At 35.5% G+C, this 22,007-nt stretch overlaps 1 protein-coding gene across 1 annotated transcript in view; it reads right to left on the minus strand.

The window, feature by feature from the left end:
- Nucleotides 1–22,007, minus strand: part of LOC110098887 — a gene marked incomplete in the record, with an annotated part of 152,348 nt that overhangs the window by 47,849 nt on the left and 82,492 nt on the right. The window contains 6 exon segments of the mRNA XM_020825834.2: nucleotides 12,967–13,228; nucleotides 13,338–13,538; nucleotides 14,242–14,423; nucleotides 16,409–16,519; nucleotides 16,630–16,734; nucleotides 21,172–21,282. Of these exon segments, the coding sequence (XP_020681493.1) occupies nucleotides 12,967–13,228; nucleotides 13,338–13,538; nucleotides 14,242–14,423; nucleotides 16,409–16,519; nucleotides 16,630–16,734; nucleotides 21,172–21,282 (972 nt within the window).

The following is a 22,007-nucleotide window of genomic DNA, read 5'->3' on the forward strand; positions in this document are numbered from 1 at the left end:
ACTTAAAGCAAAATCCATCCGCCCTCCGCAACAGTTTGTCGAGGCGGACAAATTGAAATTTACTCTAGCTCACAAAAGAGCCAAATGCCTAGTCGAAAATATCACTAGGATCCATTCTCAAACAATCTATTGCCAGTAAGGACGTGGTACGTGTCCTCTAACCGGCAGTTTCGCCGCCAAATGGCACTGCAGGTAAATGGTTATGACCCGGGGCCCTCTGAACCGAGTGGTTTTGCCGCCAAATGGCACCACAGATAGCGGTTATGGCCAGAGCCAATACGCTCCTTAATGGCGTTAAATCCTTGAGATATGAATCAATAGGATATGATTGATAGGGCACAAAGCCCTCTGTTAGCTAAGGTGGATTTAAATTTGTCCCCTTAGACAAACATCAACCCCGGTCTACAAGGTTCCCTTGGACGAAGCAACCCATGGCTGCCGACAAGGATCCTTCTGTCAGGTTGGGTCGACTACCTCCTCTGACTAAGTAGACCAGGGACCACGATGGCCCGGGATGATGGAACCATGGGATCTTGATCGGGTCTATCATCCATTCCCCCACCATCCGCTTTAAGTGCACGATGATGAAATTTCTATTTTTAAATATCAATTTCTAAATCTCCAAATCTTTCAATAATCCAGTTCTCCAAATTCCAAACCCATTGCTGCTACTATATGCCAGATAACACGTATCTCTACGTATCTGATTGATGACTAGCCTTAATCGAAAGTTCTCTCTCGTTATCGGGAGGGGTAATTAACTATAGGGGCTTGCGCCTATAGGAAACCAGAACTCAAATCATAAAGTCCTCGCAAAATGAGGGCGAAATCTCTGGGAAGTGTCTTATCTACAAACCCATCTGCCTCCCAAAATTTACCCCGGAACTTAGTTCGTTAAAACTCCCTCGCCGAATAAGAAAAGCGAGTGGAGGCCGAGGCCGAATTTTCGGAGCCCACAGCACCAAACCCCAATCTCCCATGATTTTGCCGCCGGCTCCTCTCCAATAACCCAAAAATTTTCAATTTATTATTTACTAAACTCTAAACCCATCAATTTGGAAACAATTTCAAATCCTGTTCTTTCACCTTTTGGCCGAAACTCTCACACAGCCCAAGTTCTAAATTATTTCCTAAGTGAGAACGTGACATTAGGAAATAAAATTTCCCAAGCCTTCAATCTCGCCGGCCTTTCCTCTGTTATCCGTATCACCTCCTCCCTCTCATGCTTCCTCTCCACATCTAATCTCCTAATGTTCACAGCCATATTACCATCCCTTCCAATCCATCCTCCTAACTTTGAGAGCTTAGTTTCTTCTCAGATTTTGAGAAGAAAACCTGAATTATTTCAGGTTTCCTGAAAGCCATACCCAGATATTCTTTGAAAGACAATTGGGGGTCATTATTGCTGCTACTCGAGAAGAGCATCAATTGTTATTGACTTTCTACATTCAACCATCCATGAATTGACGGAAGCCATTGACGAGCATTTTGAAGGCATCGAGTGGAGGATCTCCACGTCACCTTAAGCAAGGTTTTTCCTCTTTCCCACTTGCATTCAATTTCTTCTAAATCCAAGTTCTCAATTGGTTAGATTGTCATTGCGAAAGTCTCCTCCAAGTGTTCTTGCTAAGCTTAGTGATTCGTAGGGATTGAGTGTGCTTTCTATGCATCCTAACTCTCGTTGTTAGATTAGGGATTACATTGAAGACTACTACTTTGCATTGTTTTAATTGTCTTACTTATTTTGAAAATTTCAAAGCTTGGAGCATGTGATTTAGCCTACGCAAAGCGCCTCTTTAACTGTTTTAATTGACGTTGAGAATTGCTAAGAATTTTAATCCTAAATTATTCTAATCAAAGAATTGTGCAATGCTTAAGATGAAGTCATAAGCATGTCATCTAACTAGTCCTGCATCAACATCTTTAAAAGGTTTAGCTTGTATGTTGATGCAGAATAAAAAAAGTAAACGTCTATGCTTCTAGACAGTTAAAACTACATGAAAAGAATTATCCGACATAGAGTTGGAGTTGGCTACAATCATGTTTTCTTTAAAAATCAGAAAGCATTATTTATATGTTCTGATGTGTGAAGTATTTATTGATCACAACAGTTTAAAATATATTTTTACCTAGAAAGAGTTAAAATTGAGATAGCGAAAACGATTAGAGTTGATTAAAGAGTATAATTTTAGTATCCAGTATTATTCAGGGAAAGCCAATGTGTTGGCTAACGCATTGAGCAGAAAATCTAGTGGATATTTTAATTGGATGCTAACTCAGCAGAATGAATTGATTAGAGAGATAATAGCCTTACGATTAGAATTGATCAATCAGAAAGATCAAATCCCTAGTAGCCTGTGTCAGATGACTATCCATCCTATTATGGAAGAAAGAGTTCATGCGGCACAAAAAACTACTAGGAAATACCAGAAGCTAGTGGATCAAATTCATTCATGAAAAAGGCAGGATCTCAACCTTTAATGATCAAGCAACAATTAGAAGTAAGGGACATCTTTGGGTTCCAACAAATTCTCATTTGATTCATGTGATCTTAAGCTGAAACTCACTTTTTAGGCTATTTGATTCACCCCACTAGTACAAAGATGTATAAAGACTTAAATCCGCTATTTATGTGGCGTGAAATGAAGAAATATATAGTTGATTTTGTGGCTAAATGTAAGACATGCCAGATGATAAAAGTTGAACATCAGAAGCCTAGTGAAATGTTGTAGTCATTACCTCTATTTGAGTGGAAGTGAGAGGATATAGCGATATAGATTTTGTTACAAGTTTTCCTAGATCTAGGCAAGGGCATGATTATACTTGGGCAGTGATTGATTGACTAACAAATCAGTGCACAAATTGATTGTTCGTGAGATGGATTCAATAGAGAAGTTAGCAAAACTATATGTGAAATAAATCATCATATTGCATGAGATTCTTAAAGTTAAAATATCAAATAGAGATGGGTGATTTACATCCAGACTGTGAAAAGGTATTCATGAAGGTTTGGATGCTAAATTGAATTATCATCCAAGATTGTCGTATTCATGTGCTAGAAGATTCTTTAAGATATTGTATTTTAGATTTTGGTGGAAGTTGAGAAAATAACATTCTTTTATTCGAATTTGTCTATAATAATTGTTACAAACTCAGTATAAAAATGGCTCCGTATAAAGCCTTATATGGTAGGAAATGTAGAACTCCTTTGAGTTGAGTTGAAGTTGGGGAAAGATAGTTGTTAGGTTCATAATAGGCCACCGAGAAAATCAGAATGATCAGGGACATACTGAAGGTAGCACAAGATCGTCACCAAAAGTACTATGACCCCAAACATAGAAGAGTTGAATTCGAAGGTGGAGAATTTAAATTTTTGAATGTATAAACTATGAAGGATATTTGGACATTTGGCCGAGGAAAGCCAAAGTCTGAGATACATTGAGCCCTTTGAAATTATCGAGAGAATTGGGAAGGTTGTTATCATCTAGCCTTACATACAGACAAGTCTGATGTACACAATGTATTTCATATACCTATGCTTAAAAAGTGAATGACAGATGAACATAAGAGGATTTGACAGAATAGCATTGAGGTGCAAAATGACATGACATATTCAGAGGAGCCTGAGAAAAACATAAAGTTTGATGATCGTGAATGAGGAGCATGATAACTCTGTATGTAAAGACAAAATGGAAGCATAGATTATTAAGGGGCTGCTCATAAGAGAGAAACAAAAATGAAGCAAAACTTTCCTCACTTGTTTAACAAAGCATAAAAGTGGTGCATTTTGGCAACAAAGTTCTAATGAGGTAAGAATTATAAAATCCAAATTTGATCAGGTATGTTCCATGTTTAAATTAATTTAAAAATATCCCAAAATATTATTTTTCACAAAAATCATAAAAAACATACCATTTAATCATCAAATGAAGCAAATATATATCTAAAAGTATATGCTAATTTACAAATGTATGAATTTTTTTTAATTAAATCTCATTTGAATAAATTTTCTAAAAATAAAAATTCAATTTACGATTCATTTATATAAAAAACTGTATCAAGTTCAATTAAAGTTCAACAAGTCACTTATCTAGACATGCATTGGTAGGTGGTACGGATAATTAAGTAAATAACATTTATATAGTGATTTAATCACCTTTTTGCCAATTGAAGTCTCATTTTCCTTGCTCGGAGCTCTTGGAATGTGGAGGATTTGCACGTTGGAGTTGGATGGGAGTCGGAGTTCAGGTGTAGGCCGAAGGTGAGGTAGGCCGAAGGTGAGGAAGGTGGAAGAAGAAAAAGAATAGAAGAAGAAAGAAAAAAGAAAGGAAAAACATAAATAAAGGAAGAGAAACGTTATAAGTTAAATTGGATGCCTATCAGTAATTTTGTATGATTTATATAGGTAATATTTCTAATTTAACAACTGTTATATTATTGACTAGAAGATTCATAGGGCTAGGAATTTGATCCCTATAGTTGCGTACATGAAAAGAGAATTGGAAGGCATGTTTATTGAGAAGTGATTATTTGTAAGATAATAGAATTATAAATTTAAGCTAGTTGGGTTGGTGTAGGTAAGTCTGTGCAACGACAAAGTAAGACATGCAATTTTGTTAATACATTAGACGAGTTTGATTGTAAACAGTTTACATACATGCATTTTAATTAGTCCTGTGCGATCTCTTTGCACATGTAGTAATTTGTCTGAGTTTGATATTATGAAGCATATAGATTATGTTATGGTTTGATGTCATATGAAATTCTATTATTCTATGAATTGTGACATTCGATCAATGTAGATATACCAACTTTATACGGATACACCTTAAGTCATATTGATTTAAATGTGTGTGTGTGTGTATAAGTAACGTATGGTAGGTTGTTGTCAGAAGAAAAGAAACTACAATGATTAAATAAGCCTAAGAAAATATCATGTTACGAAATAGACAAGTGGGGGTAATGCGAATTCGTAGGGCAATGTGACCCAATAGAGGCAGTGTGGCTTCGATATGATGGAGCATACATACTATGAGGCCTATAAGTCATAGAGCCTATGGGATATACACAGTGATACCTCAGGAGCCTATGGGTTATAAACTTAGACCTAGACATCTAGATATGACACATTCTTAGGCTAAAAAATGATAAGTTGTGAAATGAACTAAAATCTGTATCTATGATTTGCATCATATGCAAATGCAAGTGGCATAAAATTATATTATTGATACTATATAATATGCAATTGAGTGTGACATCAAGTGAGCATAGTTCTTACATGTTGTATTATATGTGACACATACCCTGCATAGTCTCTATTATAGTTATTATAGACATGGGTTACATATATAAGCTTTTTGTATGCACATATTATTTTACTTGTTAATGTTCATGTTTATTAGTTATTTCTTATACTTGATTATTGCATTAGGATTGCGTATCTTTATGAACATTGTAACTCGCTAAATTGTTATTCTAACTAATATTATAGGAAAGGTAGAAGAATAAGGTTGAGCCATAATCAAGATTTAAAATTGTGTAAATAAGCTCGAGGCGTTTTTCGTCCATGAGGCGAGGCGTAAGCCTCGAGGCAGTGTGAGGCGTAAGCCTCACGGACGAAAAATTGCGTAAATGAAAATTTAAGAGTTTTAGCAGGTAAATAGTAGTAAGATTCTATCATACAATAAAAACATCCAAATGACAAGTGAAATTAGTGAAAAGTAAGAAAACAGATGCAATAAAATCATGTCTCAAAGTACAAAACCACAAAATATTAGTCTATCAAAACTCTCAAAGTACAAATAAGAAATAACATATAAAATTCAATCATGTCTCATCACTAAATGGGTCTTCAAGGGAATCTTCTTCTCTAATTGTATCTATGAATGTCATATCTTCATCATCTTCAATGTGACTCACTTTTTTCTTCTCTGTTCAATAAGAATGATCATTATCATGTTAATTCCTCACTTGATATAAATATTGCAATAACATATAATAAGTTGTGGAATATCTTTATTTGGTTGTTGTGCTGCAGAACTAGTGGATGTGTGTGGTATCTATGAATGTCATATCTTCATCATCTGCTTCGCCCCTCAAGACATCCACACATATATCCTCTTGCTGCAGGTCTGATAATGACAAATTTGTCTCATCATCTAAGAACCGCTCATTATCAGATGATACATCATCACACACTAACGGGTCTTCATCATCCTTCAACCCCTTATTCCTCAATCTCCTATCTCTCAACCTTTTGTTGTGCATAATATACACAAGGGAGTTCATTCTGAGTATTGAAAGCTGATTTCTTCTCTTTGTTTGCACTTGACTATATGTACTCCAATTTCGCTTACACCCAGAAAAAGAACAAGTGAGGCCCAAAACTCTAACAGCAAAACCCTGTAACTCAGGGGTGGAATCAACAAAACTCTATATGGCATTCTAAAAAAAAAATCTGTTAATATCCATGCAAACCTGGCGTCGACCCTCTCTGGTACCAGCCGCAGGCATCATCTGTGTTTGTACTCTATCCTCTCCTGGATTAGTCATATACTGGTCCATCGGACCCCGTGCACCTCTATTATGTATAGTGGAGGAAGAGCCCTTTCCACTCTCGCTCCCGAAGTAAGCACCATGTTCAACCTTTCATCAAATTGCTCCTGTTGTAAGTGTTTTGCCATCGTACTTTTCTTCATGTAAGCAATAATTTCATCCTTCACCTTGTCCGGCACATTTGCACACGGTGCTACGTTTTTATAAGAGCATGATAAGTGTTCCTTCATGTGGGTAACTCCGCCCTTCACCACTTTTTAGCAAAAATTGCATTTAAAATACACACAAGTCTTCTCACTGCCACCTATGTCAACTTGTACACCGTATTTCCAAGAAGGGTCGCTACACAATGATGTATTAGACTTTTCCTTGCCTTTAACCATATTTCCTAAAGAAAAAAAGCAAAATAAAACAAAAAAAAACTCAAAAAAATTAAAACCCTAGCTTTGCTATAAGTTGAAAAATCATACCCTAAACTTAAAAAAAAAACTCTAAAAACTCTTCAAGAAGTGATGTAGAGGGGCGGCCGGAAATAAAGGACTCACCGGTGAGCGGCGGGAGAGGCGGCTGAGACGTGCGGGAGATCCGGCTTCGGGAGCTTGCGGGATCGGGATCGGGAGCTTGTGGGTTCGGGAGCTTTCGGTTCAGCTTGGACTGGTAGAAGGGAGAAGGCAAATTTCATTTTTATTTAAAACTAAAGCGAGTGGGACCCTTTCTATGAGGCGCACGTCTCAAGCTAAATTGCGCAATAGCGCAATTGAGGCGCGCCTCACTCTACTTGAGGTGTAAGCCTCAGCAAACGCCAAAATTGCTTAGGCAATAAGGCGTCCTTGGTCCAAATTGCGCAGAGGCGCGCCTCTTATTGCGCAATTTTAAACTATGGCCATAATAGTGTCAGGTTCAATTTGTATTTTATCTTCACTTTTCCAAATGTAAGGAATGTTTGGATTGAGGTCAATAGTCCATTAATATTTACATATTTTGGTTTTCCTTATAGTTTCTATGTAGATGAATTTTTTTAAAATAAAATTTTGGATAGTTTCCATTTATAATTGATATTTTAAGTTATGATGTCTATTATAATTGCACTGCAACTGGATGATAGGATTGAATTGAAATATAATGTAGTATAGCGTAAATGATTTACAATCTCCCCTCTATTGCATCTCGTGTCAACCATTAGGAGCAAGGTTGCACTAAGGCATGACATCATATAAAAGAATCAAAACCCTATATATCAAATGATTGTGCACCCTACCTTGGACGAAAAAGTAAGAGAGATGTAGAATACCACTGAGGAATACAAGAAGTTGCCAGATCAAATTCAAACAGACAGAGAAAAGTATCTCAGCCTTAATGACAAAGAAGGGATCACAAGTAATGGATATCTTTGGGTTCTAAGGGATTCAAATTTGACTAGGGAGAATTTATCTGAAGCTCATTCTTCAACTTAATCAATTCACCTTGATAGTACTAAAATGTGAAAGACTTGAAATTATTATTTCGATGACCTGAAATGAATTTGTGGTAAATTTTGTGGCAAGATGTAAGTCATATCAAGTGATAAAAACTGAACATCATAAACCTAACAATATGTTGCATTCATTGCCAATATCTAAGAGGAGATGGGAGGATATAATTATTGATTTTAGTTCATGTTTTTTTCTAGGTCTAGATAAGGTCATGATTGCATCTAGGTGGTGATTAATAGACTAATAAAATCAACACACTTTTTGCCTATTCGTCAAACCGATTCGGTGGAGAAATTGGCAAAAATACACGAGTAAGAAATCATTCAATTGTATAGAATCCAAAGGTTATAATATGAGATTGAGATAGCTGGTTTATTTCTAGACTGTTGAAAAATATTCATAAATGTTTGAGCACAAAATTGAATTTCAGTACATCATTTTATCAACAAACAGATTGGCCAATCAGAAAGAATTATTTAAATACTGGAAGACCTACTGAGATAGTTTATTTTAGATTTTGGTGATAACTTATTTTAGATTTTGGTGATAACTGGGAGGATCATATCATATTGATAGAACTTGCTTATAATAATAGGTATCAATCAAACATCAAAATAGCACTACAAGAGGAATTGAATTAGGTAATGCAGAATTCCATTGTATGGGGTTGAAGTTGTTGAAAGACAGTTATTGGGTCCACAAGTGATCTATCAAGCCACTAAGAAAATCAATTTAATCAGAGACAAACTGCAAGCTTCTTAGGACTATCAAAAGAAGTACTATTGACCCCAAACATAAAATAATTGAATTTGAAGCCGGAGAATTTGTGTTCTTAAAGGTTAGACCTATAAAAAACATTCGAGATTTGGCCGAGGAAAGTTCAGTTCGAGATATATGAGGCCATCTGAAATAATTAAGAGAATTAGAAAGGTTGCTTACAAATAAGCATGTCTGAAATACACAATGTTTTTTCATATATTTCTACTTAAAAAGTGGATCACATATGGAAATTTGAGGATTCCTCTAGATTAAATTGAGGTACAGAATAACCTCACATATATTGAGAAACCTGAGAATTTGATGTTCAGAATTCAGAAGCAGAACAATCCCTTATGTAAAAGTGAAAGGGCTAGTTGGGAAAGACAAGTGGATATGAAACATAAATTCCACCCCCCCCCCCCCCCCCCCTCCCCCCCCTCCCTCCAAAACCCTATTTGATAGAGTATGAAAAAGACCAATTTTGAATAAGGAAGAAAATGCCCGAATTTTCCTCAACATATGGGCTAAATTGCTTTAATTCAAATATAACTCAAAATAGCAACTTCACAAAAATAATCAAAAAGCATGTTATTGTACTCTACTTATCCAATGGAGTAAAATGATATATAGAAGTATATATCAATTTGTGAGGGAGTGAAAGTTATGGAATTAATTCCCTTCGGAATTATTTTCCTACAGTTCTTAAATTATTTTACTATTCTTTTATACAGTTTACTGAAGCATGGGTAGTTAAATAGGAGAATTAGGCACTTTTGATGCCATACACCAGTGGAATAGAAGGGCAGTTAAGGAAAATGAGAAAAATATAATAACCTTTACTTCCATTCCATCCCAACTAAATGTAATTTTGCATGGAGGAGCTTTTGGGTTGGAGATCGCATGCTAAGAGGAAATGAAGCCGCTGCTGGGAGACGGTGACCCGTGCAGGCCTTGAAGAGAAGAGACTTGAAGAGTATAACAGGGAATCGGGTAGGAGAAATCGGGCCAGAGCAAAAATTGAGGAAAAGGAAGAAGAAAAAGGAAGAAAAAGAAGACAAAAGGAAGTTTGGAAAAGTGGAAAGAAGGAAAAAAGGTGATATGAGATCAGTATAGTCTTTCTTATTCCAACATGCCTGTTCTGCTATATGTTACACTATGTCTGTGATATGAGATCGGTATAGTTTTTCTTATTATATACGCATTGTAATTGTATACTTGTTTGCATACATCTTTTACTGTTTATTTTAAATTGACTAGGTTTAAATGATAAAGTAAAAAGCAGTTATCAGTATCGGATAAGCCTAAGAAAACATCATATTAAATAATAAGCGCATGTGGCAGTGTGAGCCCAATGGGCAATGCAACTCAAATGGAGGCAATGCGACCCCAGTACAATGAAGCCTTCAGATTATGGTGAAGCCTATAGACTATGGAGGCAATACGACATCTGTATGATAAAGCTTATGGGCCTAGATATATTAACATGACACATTCGCAAGCTAGAGATAACATGAAATTTGAAAGGAAAGATATGCAATTAAAACATCTATGTAATTAAATTCAGGACTAAATATTTAAAATAGCTGATATAATGTTACTTTCCAATGGTATCGTAATTGGTATTTTGCCTTTTTGATTCAGGAGAACAAATTAATGTTACATAGTATTTAGATATAGCTCATTCATATAATTTTTACATATTAAGGATGTATTATGAAGCATAAGGGAAAGGAAAATGATGCAGGACTACAAGGTTTTAATTGTATGCAGTAAGAACTTGCACGATTTCTTGAATAAAACAATTTAGATTAAAATCATTAGTAATCAAAACGAAAAAAGAAAACGTAAGAGAGGTGGCAACACTTAGGCCAAATTACATGGCAAGCACTTGGATTATCAAAACAACTTAGAATTTCAATAGCATGCAAATTAACTAGCTTTCAACAAAATTCATACGCTAACAATGAGATTATAAGCATAGAAGCCTAAACTCATATCCTACGATTACTAAGCTTGGCAGAGATAAGGGAACAAGACCTTCATGAATCAAATCAAATCACAAGAGAGAGTTAAACTACGAAAATATAAGAGTAGGAAGATTGGAAGACCTTTGTCACAGTTTGGACGTAATCCACCATTGAACGGCACCAAGGTTCTCCTCTATGGCTTCGGTGAGAGTATCTAGAATACGCTCCAAGTACTCCTCGGCAGTGTGGTTGATATTCGGATTGACGTCGAAGAAAGTGGAGTGAAGGATGTGAACGAAACCTTGAGTCCTTGCTCGTCGTAGGCAATGTCGTAATCAAGATCTGGATCGGTCATGCATTGATCTAGTTGCGTTTAAGTGTTGTGGGAGGTGGTCCTTTGCTGTCCTTGCCGTTTTCCCTTGAAAGAGAGAGGTTTCTCACAATAATCCAAGTAGGAGAAGGTAAGAGATGGTGGCCGACAAAGGGGGGAGGGCTAGGGGAATTTAGGTTCAGGTTTTGGGAGATTAAGTGGAGGGAATTTTTCTTTCAACACTTCCTAATTATTCCCTTTCATTGAGAATAATTAAAGAAAGAGAAAGAGAGAAGGGGGCAGCGGGTATGAAAGAGGGGGGGAAGGTATTAATTTAATTCCAATAGGAGAGGTTCACTATTGGAAATAAATTAAATAGAGGGGGCTTGTGGAAATTTTGGCCAATGGAGGTTGAGGGGAATTAGGATTGTTTCCAAGAGAGGAGGTGGGCTTTTAGGAAACAATTGCTAATTCAAACCATAAGATGGGTCGGCGAGGGAGGGAGGAGTTTAATGAGGCATTCAATGCTTACTTAAACTATTAAATTAAGTTTGGAAAGAAATATCTCATCCCCTCTTAATTTAAATTTTAAATAGGAATTGATTTAGTAACTTTCCTAAAATAGGATTTATAAATTAGGTAACTATTTCAAATTCAATTTGATTTGAATTTGATCATTAATAGAGTTACCAAAATTATGAAATCTAATTTAGGAAAGATTTGGTGGCATGTGGAGATGGAGGAGGTGCCAAGAGGTGGGCTGACGGTGGAGGTGGCCGTGGATGAAAGTGGGGTTGGGGTCTAGGTGGCGGGTGGTGGTGGGGGAGTTACGTGGCCGACGGCTTAGGGGTACGGGAAGACTTTGGGTCGGCGGCTAGGGGATGAAAATAGGAGGACAAGAGATAATGAAGAACCATGAACCCGAACGTCTCCAAGGTTGGTGGGTAATCCGATTTTCCTCTCCTAGGGATTTCTCTCTCAAGCACTCTCAATATCTCACAAAAAAATCACACAATGGAAAAATTTTATCATTTATTCATTAAGTCTTGGAAGAGAAATATAAGGGCTATAAATAGCTTCATACAAAGGACTCTAAAAAATAAAAGACTACAATGCCCTCAGGGCTTACATACGACCTCCCTTAAGTAAGGGGTAAAAATGGGAAAACAAATACAACATAAATAATAAGAGACAAATAAAATAATAAAAGACAAATACATGATATGACTCAAATATACATCGACTCGATAATGGCCGTAGATCGATGGCCACGTCTCTGATAGACTTTCCAAGCTTTGATGTCCCCATCTGAAAGGGTTGAGGCTAAGTAAAAATATGTTTAATTTAAATCTTATGTCTTGTGATGTACTGTTTTACAATAAGTATTGGTTGGAGGTATGTAAGATATTTATTTTTATGAATGCTTGGGTTTGTTAATTGCTTTCTAGATATAAATAAATAAATGAATTTTTTTACTGCTTCAACTTAACGACTGATGTTTTTCATGAATGTTTATCAATAATTGATGCATTAAAAAATGTAAAATGAGTTGTATGAATTGATTTGCTGCATCCCTAATTGACTATTAGGAGGGGTCGACAATCGTGTGTGACAGCTTATGTAAAAAACTAGAGAAAATTATAGACATGCTCCAACTTGATAGGGGTGTTGACATTATTAGGAGGGTTTCTCAATATTGGGAAGTAATTATATTAAAAGATATATTAGATACCATCACGATTGAATACATATGATGTCCTTTATTTTGATTCCTTTTCGTATTCACCGATGCTTCTATTTTTAAGCCCAACATATTATATAGAAAATTCATTCCTCTCAACATGATCAAATTATATACACGGAAGCATTTCATAATGAATAAATAAGCATAAAGAAAAATTACCTTAGCATGAGAAACGATTCTTGTATCATATCCACCCAAAGAATATGATTTCATAAGATTGTCCATTATGGAGCCTTCATTCCAGTTTGATAAGATATCATTAATCAAAGATTGCGAAGCTTCAAAGATCAATCTATTTTTAGCATGTCCTTTTGAGCTATTGTTTGAATCATGTGTTCCATATATCTCATTCTTATATTCCTTTTCCTGCGAAAAAAGTTCCCGTGCCATGATTTCTAAGACAATTCCCTGACAACGGTACCTACACAAACAAATACGACATTTTTAAGTATGAAAGCTCTCCTGCACCAATACTTGATGGGAAAGCAGAAAGTACTCATTGAAGACTCAAACAATCTTCTGAATATTACCTATATGTGGCATGCTGAATGTCAGCAACGCTCAGATCATTTAGAGGGTGATCAAAGTTTAGTCTTTGGGCAAGTACAGATGATAAGTGCTCCCAGAACCTAGCAGACTTTCTAACTTTGTCTAAAGTATCCATATACGGAACACCACCATCCCATAACGACTTCAAGAAATTAAGAGTGCTCATCAATATACGAGGATCACTGTAAGAGTCGAACAATCACTAAGTAATTGTATTTTATGGATAATTTAAAAAATAATAAAAGAACAAAATCAGCCCATAAAAAGGGCCCGTATACTGTTAAAATTATTCTTATTTATAAGTTCAAACTTACAAATAAGATAAAAACATGAAATACTAAACAAAAGATCTAAATAATCAACTATTCAGCCAACAGAAAATAATCCAAATACCTTTAATTAGGAAAAAAAAAATTCATTTCACAACAGATGCATATACAGGAACCTAAAATCAGAAAAATGTCATGCAGTCTTCTCTTACCTTCATAACATACAAATGAGGAATTTTTATCAGCAGGCCAAAGAAGAAAATGAATATGTCGAGTTCATACAATACAATTATTTCCACGAAAGAAGGAAAACATGTTTTGATAAAAGCATCTATTCATGTTACCTATTAATAAGAAGCTCAAATCTAACGCAACTATTTAGCCAACAAAAAACCATACAAACCACTTTATAAGTAGAAAAATTCATTTCATGACAGATACAGGAACATAATTCAGGGGGTCATGCATTATTATCTCCTCTTTCTAACGTAAGCTGAATTTTAATCCGAGTCCAAAAAAAATGGCAATGTTCATCTGATATATTACAATTCTTTCAAGGAAAGTATGGGAAAAAACGAAAGTCATTGTTTTCAGTAGTATATGCTCATTCATGTACCTATTAAAAAGAAGTTCAGATCTATTCACATATTTCAGGACTGAATCAATGGCACTTCTCCTTCCAGAATTTATTTGGTTGACAAGAAGTGCTTGAGCGAGCTTGTTATTAACATGCCCAGCATTTACTCCTAAGCTTTCTTCCGCTACATGTGATGAAATTATGGACACCAGGAGAGATGGCTGAAATTTAAGATTTTCATCAGCATAATACTGCGGTGACAGCAAATTTCATATGAGAGCAGCAAAAAATGATCAAGATTCATAAATATATATATATATATAAAGAGAAATTTTTTTCACATAATTTTAATTTAGTTTACTTTTCAATTATGCAATATCCAAATGTCAAATCAAGATCATTCATCTTAAACTAAATCATAAAAATTACTGATGTCAAATTTCATGAATGTTCAAGATAATTTCATGATACATCAAGCATACAAAATAAACAGTTTATTAGGCTAGATACAGAGAAAATGATTAAATAATTTCATGGTACAAGAGTACTCAATTAAATGAAAGCTTCATAACATGTAAATAAAAGCATCAAGAATAACTCTTTTTTTAATTTATGATTCATTGTCTTAATAGGATAAAGGCTTCATGTAGCCGACCCTGTAAAACCCGAAAATCCTATTTTAGGCATCGCACGCTTTTTAAAGCGCCGCGACGAATTTTTAAGTAAAATTTTCAAGGTTATCGGAATGCAACGAAATTAATTTTAGAAAATCCTACGCGAAACTCTGATCGTTTTGGTATATAGAAGTTATACCAAATTTTGCTTATTTTTGGAGTTATTAATTTTAGAAGTTTCAAAATATCCATTTTACCCTCACTTGTTTCTTAAGACGAATTTACTTAAGTAAGGGCATTTTGGACTTTTAGCAAAACCTAATTCCCTTAATAGGATTAACCGAGCCCTTCTCTTCCCCCATTCACGCGAACCGAGCAGAAACGAGAGAAGAGAGGCGGACGGGCGGACGGTGCGGCTTCGGCGGGGTCTTCTCCGGCAACGATTTTCCGACGAGAACTTTAGGTCAAATCGAAGAGGGCGACGAGAGGATTACTCCGGTATGATTCTTTTCGAACGAAACCTTTTAAATCTCTAGATTTTTGGGAATGAAATTTCTAGGGTTTTTAGGATTTTGGAATTTCTTCGAAATCTCTTCATGAAATCTTTAAGAAATGTTTAGAGGAATATTTTAACGTTAAAAACTTAGAGATTTGAGAAATTTTGGAAGATTTAGAAAGTAGGGTTTTTGACCTAAAACCTTAATTTTGTAGGACACCTTTATGAAAATGATTCCTAAGGGTTTAGGAAGTGTTTTTAAAGAAAAATTTTAAGTTTTTAGCGAAAACTTTATTTTCTTAATTTTTAGGATTATTTTAATCCGAAAATTATTATTATATTATTTTGACAGACCCCATGTAGTGGGATAAAGACTTGTTGTTGTTCTAGTGTTATCTTGAAATGCCATTGAAAATAAATTGAAAATATGTTGCTCTCATTTTATGATAACTTTATGATCAAGCTAGACATTTCACATAGGCGCAAGCCTCTATAATTAATTTATTTGAGAATAATCTTTGTTATTTCTTTTATATTCTTTACTTGTATTGTTTATATATAAGCACCATTACTATAGCAAATCATATAAAATTATTTCTCCCATAGTAAATTATATAAAATTATTTCTCAATATTGTAACACAACATAAAAACGCTATGATTAATAAAAGAAAACCTGTGTGAGACTTGCATACCTCACATTAAAAACACATAATGGTACCAGAGAACACTAATCATATGATCATAGAATAAACAAAATATTTCAAAGTTCAAATACATGAAACATAAAATCTGAAAAGATGAAAAAGTTAAGAGAAAAATGCTAAAACCCAAAAACCAATAATGCAGCTAAAAAAACATGAATAATTTTCTGACTTATAAAAGTAAAAATCATGACTTAGGTAAAGTGAAAATCTTCTTCAAATGAATCGTTTCACGTGCACACGAAAGCCTTTGGCTATTTCTTTCATTCAGAGAAACATTTTCGAACAATTTAAAGGTTGATAATGCAGAAGTATAACAATAGAGTTTGAAATAAGCAACATTCATTCCACTTTTACAATCAAAGATGCATGTGCTAAGAGAAATTAAATAACCTGAAAGCAAGCAGCAGAAACAAGAAAATCGAGTAGAGAGATCAGCAAATCCTTTCTTTTGCATGGTTCCTCATCTAAAATGCGGCAGATCGTAGCAGTTAAATCACTAATCTGAAGGGATTGGTAGGAACAAAATTGATGAGATCAGATAAGATTGCAAAGAAAGTCAAAATAATTTAATGCATTTTAAATCACAGCATAAAGATGTAATTTTAGTAAACCTGCACAGCATCAGCAAGGGTAACATTCTCTAATGAATACGGTTGAAGTCTTGATGCTATAACACACAGCATAGAAAGAACTTTGGTTGCAGCCACTTGAACTGCCTGCATTGGTAATCCAAAAAGCAACTTATGATTATGTTCTACTAAGCAAAGGAGGATTAGTCTCAAACATAAAGCACCAACTACAACAGGATAAGGGATATATAAAAAAAATACTAGGAAACTAATGTTAGATGCACGCGCACATGCATAGCGTACACGTCAGGGGGAAAAACTAAGCCTAATGCTTCCTCCTCTCAGAGTGACAAAAGAACCATGTTAATTTAAGCCAAAAAAAGTGTTCTTCCCCCTTAAAGATATTCTATTAAAAAATTTCCCCTCCCCTCTTACATTAATCTCAGATAAATGCATATATAAGCATACAATAATACAAATAATTAATATAAAATGCTCCAATTCATAGACAATAGCGCATAAAAAATACACAGAAAATAAGGATACTAAGTCATATGCATACTCATAAACATATCCATTACTTATGGCAAACAATATTAAGTAAAGAACGACAGTTAGCATGTGAGACCATGCATCCTTATGCATTTCAAATTTCAGAATTGTACTCATCAACGGCTATGTGGTGTTTTTAATAACAGACCCAACCATGCCAACTGGAGCTTATAAAATCATGTAACATAAAAGGAAATTGCATGAAGTGTCCTATGTTTAGAACGACAAAACATAGTACATGTGCTTCACATAAGCCTATTTAACAATTACACAAAACTAAACATGGAGACAACCCAAAAGAACATTCCACAATAAGTCAAGCTGCATGCTTACCAAGAAGTTCACAGATATTAAAATCGTATGAGTTGCAGCTTCAAACAGACAAATATCAAAATAAAATAACATAAATTAAGCGACAGGCTTAGTTGGAATCAAAGATAGATTTAAGCCAAGCCTATATCAAATTGAGCACGCTAGCAATTTCATTTTTAAAACAAAATTTATAACCAGTCAATTAGATGAGTACAACAAGCAACTGTAAACATTTGCTAGCTAGAGAAGAAAAAAACTAAAATACACCGTCATAAAACATCAAAATAGGAGATCGTTTGAGGGAAGAGGAGAGCCACATAAGACCTTATCTAAAGCATCTCATTAAAGTGGCAAATCTTCGAGAATGGCAATATATTTCTTTCTTTTTTTATACCTCCTGGAAAAGAAATTTTGAAACATTTTGTCCACATGTATTCTACTCTTACAAATACTAAAATTAGAGTCATCAGATTGCAAATATGGATCATTAATATCCCAAATGGTAGGATGATAAAGATGTGAAAACCGAATTCGATCAGGCATGTGCCGCATTTGAACCAATTTAAAAATACCAAAAATTTTCAACTTTCACGAAATTCAGCAAATTTAATGTCATTGTATTGAACTCATTGAATGGAGCAATTTGATACATAAAACTATATGTCGAATTGCTAAGAATTGGACGTTAAGAAATTAAATTTCTTGTATTTTTTCCTAATTACTAAAATCCATTTGAAGGAGGGGTTTAAAAAACGAAGTCTGTTTGGGATAAGAAGGAAGATGAGGGCGTGATACAAGCAAATGGATCACAAGAGCTTGCGTAATTGATGTTGGGTGATGGGTTTACAGCTTAATTGATTTTTAATATGCAGAATATTAATAATTGATGGATTAGGTAAAGCAACGATGGGCTAACGAAGGCATTGATTTCATAAGATATTAGATAATTTATGATAATTCTGACCACAAAAATTATCAAAATTTGCTCTAATACTAAATTTAAAGATGATAGAAGGGAGAGTGACTTTAAATACACAACTTTTGTAATACTACATAATTTTGATTTAGAGAGCACACAATTGGTTTCAGAAAAAATTTCTATTCATACAATCATCAATGATAAACAAAAGAATATAAGCCAACAACTATTTATAGCAATTAAATTACAAGAATAGGAAAGACTAATTAAATTTAAAACTCAAATCTAACCTTACCAAAATCCTAAAAAAACTGACGTAATACATGGTTGGAGTTACAAAAGATTATCAAGAGAATTTAGTAGAAGTCACCTTTAAAAAGTTATGCGTCAATTCAAAGTAAGTTACAAGAATTCGCGGTCTTCCACTTGCTTAGGCAAAGAAATGCGCAAAGAATAACCAAGACACTCTCAATCAAATACAAAGCCGAAGTAATGTAAAAGCTTGTAACACAAATCCAAAAGTTAATAATGAGATGTTCACCTTGAGGATCTACTCTCTCTCTACGGATCTAGGTTGAGCGGAGGAAGATCTTCCACACTAGAAATGAAATGGCCACTAGGAAGGACGAGCCGAGGAACGTCGTTGTTGGGAAGTTAGACAGAGATGGAGGCGGCACGGAGCGTCCAATGAGGGACCACGAGGTCCTTGGTCGTTGAAGCTCGATGGTTCCGGCAAGGCAAAAAATAATACGATTGACATATCATTCTACAGTGACGTCGTACTCCCAATCCGGCTCGTAGAAGGGGGAGAGGAAGATGTCAATCTCCCCTTGTTCGTTGTAGGCGAAGCCGTGGTCAACTTCCGGATCCGCCATGCATCCTTGTCGGGAGATGAAGGAGCAACGATGGAAGCAAAGGGGAAGAGGAAGGGTGGAAAAGGTGGTTTGGAGTGGGAGAGCTTGACTGTGAGTTAGAGGGAGAGGGAGGGATTTAGAAAACTGAAAATAATTTCAGCTTCAAGTGGTTCTGGAGGGAGATTAATTTGAAATTTCAAATTAATTCAATAATGGCTAGGGGTGTTAATGGAGATAATTAGGGGCTGATTTGGTGGGGCTTTAAATTTAAATTGGGACAGAGAAAAGAGCATGGAGAGGGCCGTCCATAGGGAGAGTGAGAGAGCAATTAATATTAATTAAGTGTGCCCTCTAGAGAACAACCCACAGTGGCATCAAATCTGAAATTTGATTTTCAGATTTGCTCTACTAGGAAAGTTTCCTAAATGGTTTAAGTCTATGGATACGTTGGAATTTAACAGGTAATTGAATAAAATAAAAAGGCAACTTTCCTAAGTGATCAAGATGTAAATTAGGAAAGAATTTGAGGCTTTGAAATTGAATTTCAATTTATGGAAACAGGTTGGCCGGCGGGCTGGTGTGGGGCGGCCATGGAAGCGGTGTGGAGGGGAGGCCGGCGGCTTGGTTGCTGGGAGGGCCACCGGTGGCTGGGCCGGCCAAGGGAGGCCGGCGGTGGAGCTCGTGTGGCGGTGGGGAATTGAGAGGGTGGTGAGGCTTAGGTTAGGTAATGGGAGAAGAAGATGGAAGTGGGGAAAAGTTTGGATAGTTACAAACCTCAAATGTCTCCACCACTAGAACTCAAAGAGATCTAGGGAAACGTCACGAACTCACAAAGAGATCAACAAAGAAAAATTTTCAATCCACCATAATCTCATACAATAGAAGAGGTCATAATATATAGGCCTAAAGAAAAACAAAATACAATGACGTGCATAACTCTGGGCTACTACTCAAGACAAATAAAAGCAAGGGTACAAACGGTAATATCAAATAATACATAATATCAAAATAGAACTAAGCATCAAAATAAAGACTGTGAATCGTGGCCATCGATCTAGGCCTCCTGCGCTGATATACTCGTCGAAAACGTCTGTCGATATCCTCATCAAAAACATTTAAATTTAAACATATTATTATCTAATAAAAAAGCAAATATAAAAAAAGAAAATTTAACCAAAAATTAGAATAGAACTAAAAGGTCCTTGAAATTAGCCTAATCGAGTTCCTTTGTGACCTAACTTGACTCATTTTGATTGACCAATGAATATTAGGTTTTTCTGGGCTAAACTGCCTAGCCTATGTTGCTGCAACTTTTTGCCTCTTGCTCACTACCCTTTCCGCTTCACTCGCTCCTCAAACTTTATTGTTTCACTCCGTCTTTCTCTTTGTGTTTCCCTATTTGCATCCCTCCTATGTGTTGTGAATCTAATTGATGAATTCTACAATGCTTCTTCACCAGAACTCATGATCTTACAATTTATTGATCAGATGTGCATTAGTTCCTTTCTTTCCCTCACCCATATTTCTAACTTTATCTTCTCTTCCCTCTATCTTCTACAGCTTCCTCTTTTCTTCTTCCTCTTATCAGTTCCCTCTCTTCTTCGTCTCATCAGTTCTCTCTATTTTTTTTGCTAATTCATTTACACAATTTCCATTCTACACTAAATCATGAAGCTTTATCACCATATTGGTAACATGATAGATTTGCGATGTTTGTCCTATTAGAGGCTCAAGGGTGATGTCCCGCATCACAACTAAACCATCATGAAGAACTTCATCCGTAGCCTAAATCTGCAATATTCAAGCATCATATACATGATTGCACAAAGCCAAAATATAATTGGAAATTTAAGGACTTTCATTTAGTAACTTGAACAGGAAATATCCAGAAGGTGCGGTAAATTGAGCAGATGCATGTAAAATTGCTTGAAATATTTTTGGACTTACTGGATTTGAAAATAAACTCATCAATGATAATGTGGCACCGAAAACTGAAACAGTCTTGCTTGAAGAAGGAAGTATTATTTGAACAAAGGGTGGTGAAGCTATAAAAGTTCCCTGGTCAAATACAAAAATAGTTATTGACGTATTTATTAATCAGTGAAGGAAAGGACAAACAATCAAGCTAAAAGAATAAAGTGGAGGAAATATGAATCCTTCCATTCATCCAGTCAGTTTAGTACTGCATATGCTGTTAGCACTTGATGTGAAACAATACATGCGAAGATGAGTTGCTTAGGAAAATTTGCACGCTTAACAGTTCAAGAACAATTCTAAATAAAACTTATGCCAATTTAAACGCTAAGATAAAATAATAAGGCGATAAAACAAGCTTAGGCTAAATCACATGCGTGGAAGTTAAGGTTGTAAACTAGTCAATTACCATGACGGAGCAAACATGATTGGTTTCAACAAAAATTCCTTTCTTAACAACAAGATTAGTCACTATGTTAGAGTCTGCTCAATCAACTCTCTAATTCTAAGGCTTTAGCGGAGAGTAATTAACATCGTCCTCATGAATCTATTAAAACCACAAGTGAGAAGCAACTAAGAGGATAAAGAGTTGGGAGGATGAGTTACCCCAAATAAACAGGAAAGACAGCTCCGGTGGCTGCTTGGGTGCTTGAGAGGAGGTAGAAAACTACCACGAGCCTTCGAGATGCAGCAGGACAGCAATCTGGACTTTAGAGGAAGCGGAACAGCAATAGGAGGTTGCCATGATTGCTGGACAGCAGCTTTGGTACTTGGAAAATCCTGGACAGCAGATTTACTCCTTGGATAGC

The sequence above is a fragment of the Dendrobium catenatum genome, unplaced genomic scaffold (genome assembly GCF_001605985.2).
Source record: "Dendrobium catenatum unplaced genomic scaffold, ASM160598v2 fragScaff_scaffold_1381, whole genome shotgun sequence".
NCBI lineage: Eukaryota > Viridiplantae > Streptophyta > Magnoliopsida > Asparagales > Orchidaceae > Dendrobium > Dendrobium catenatum.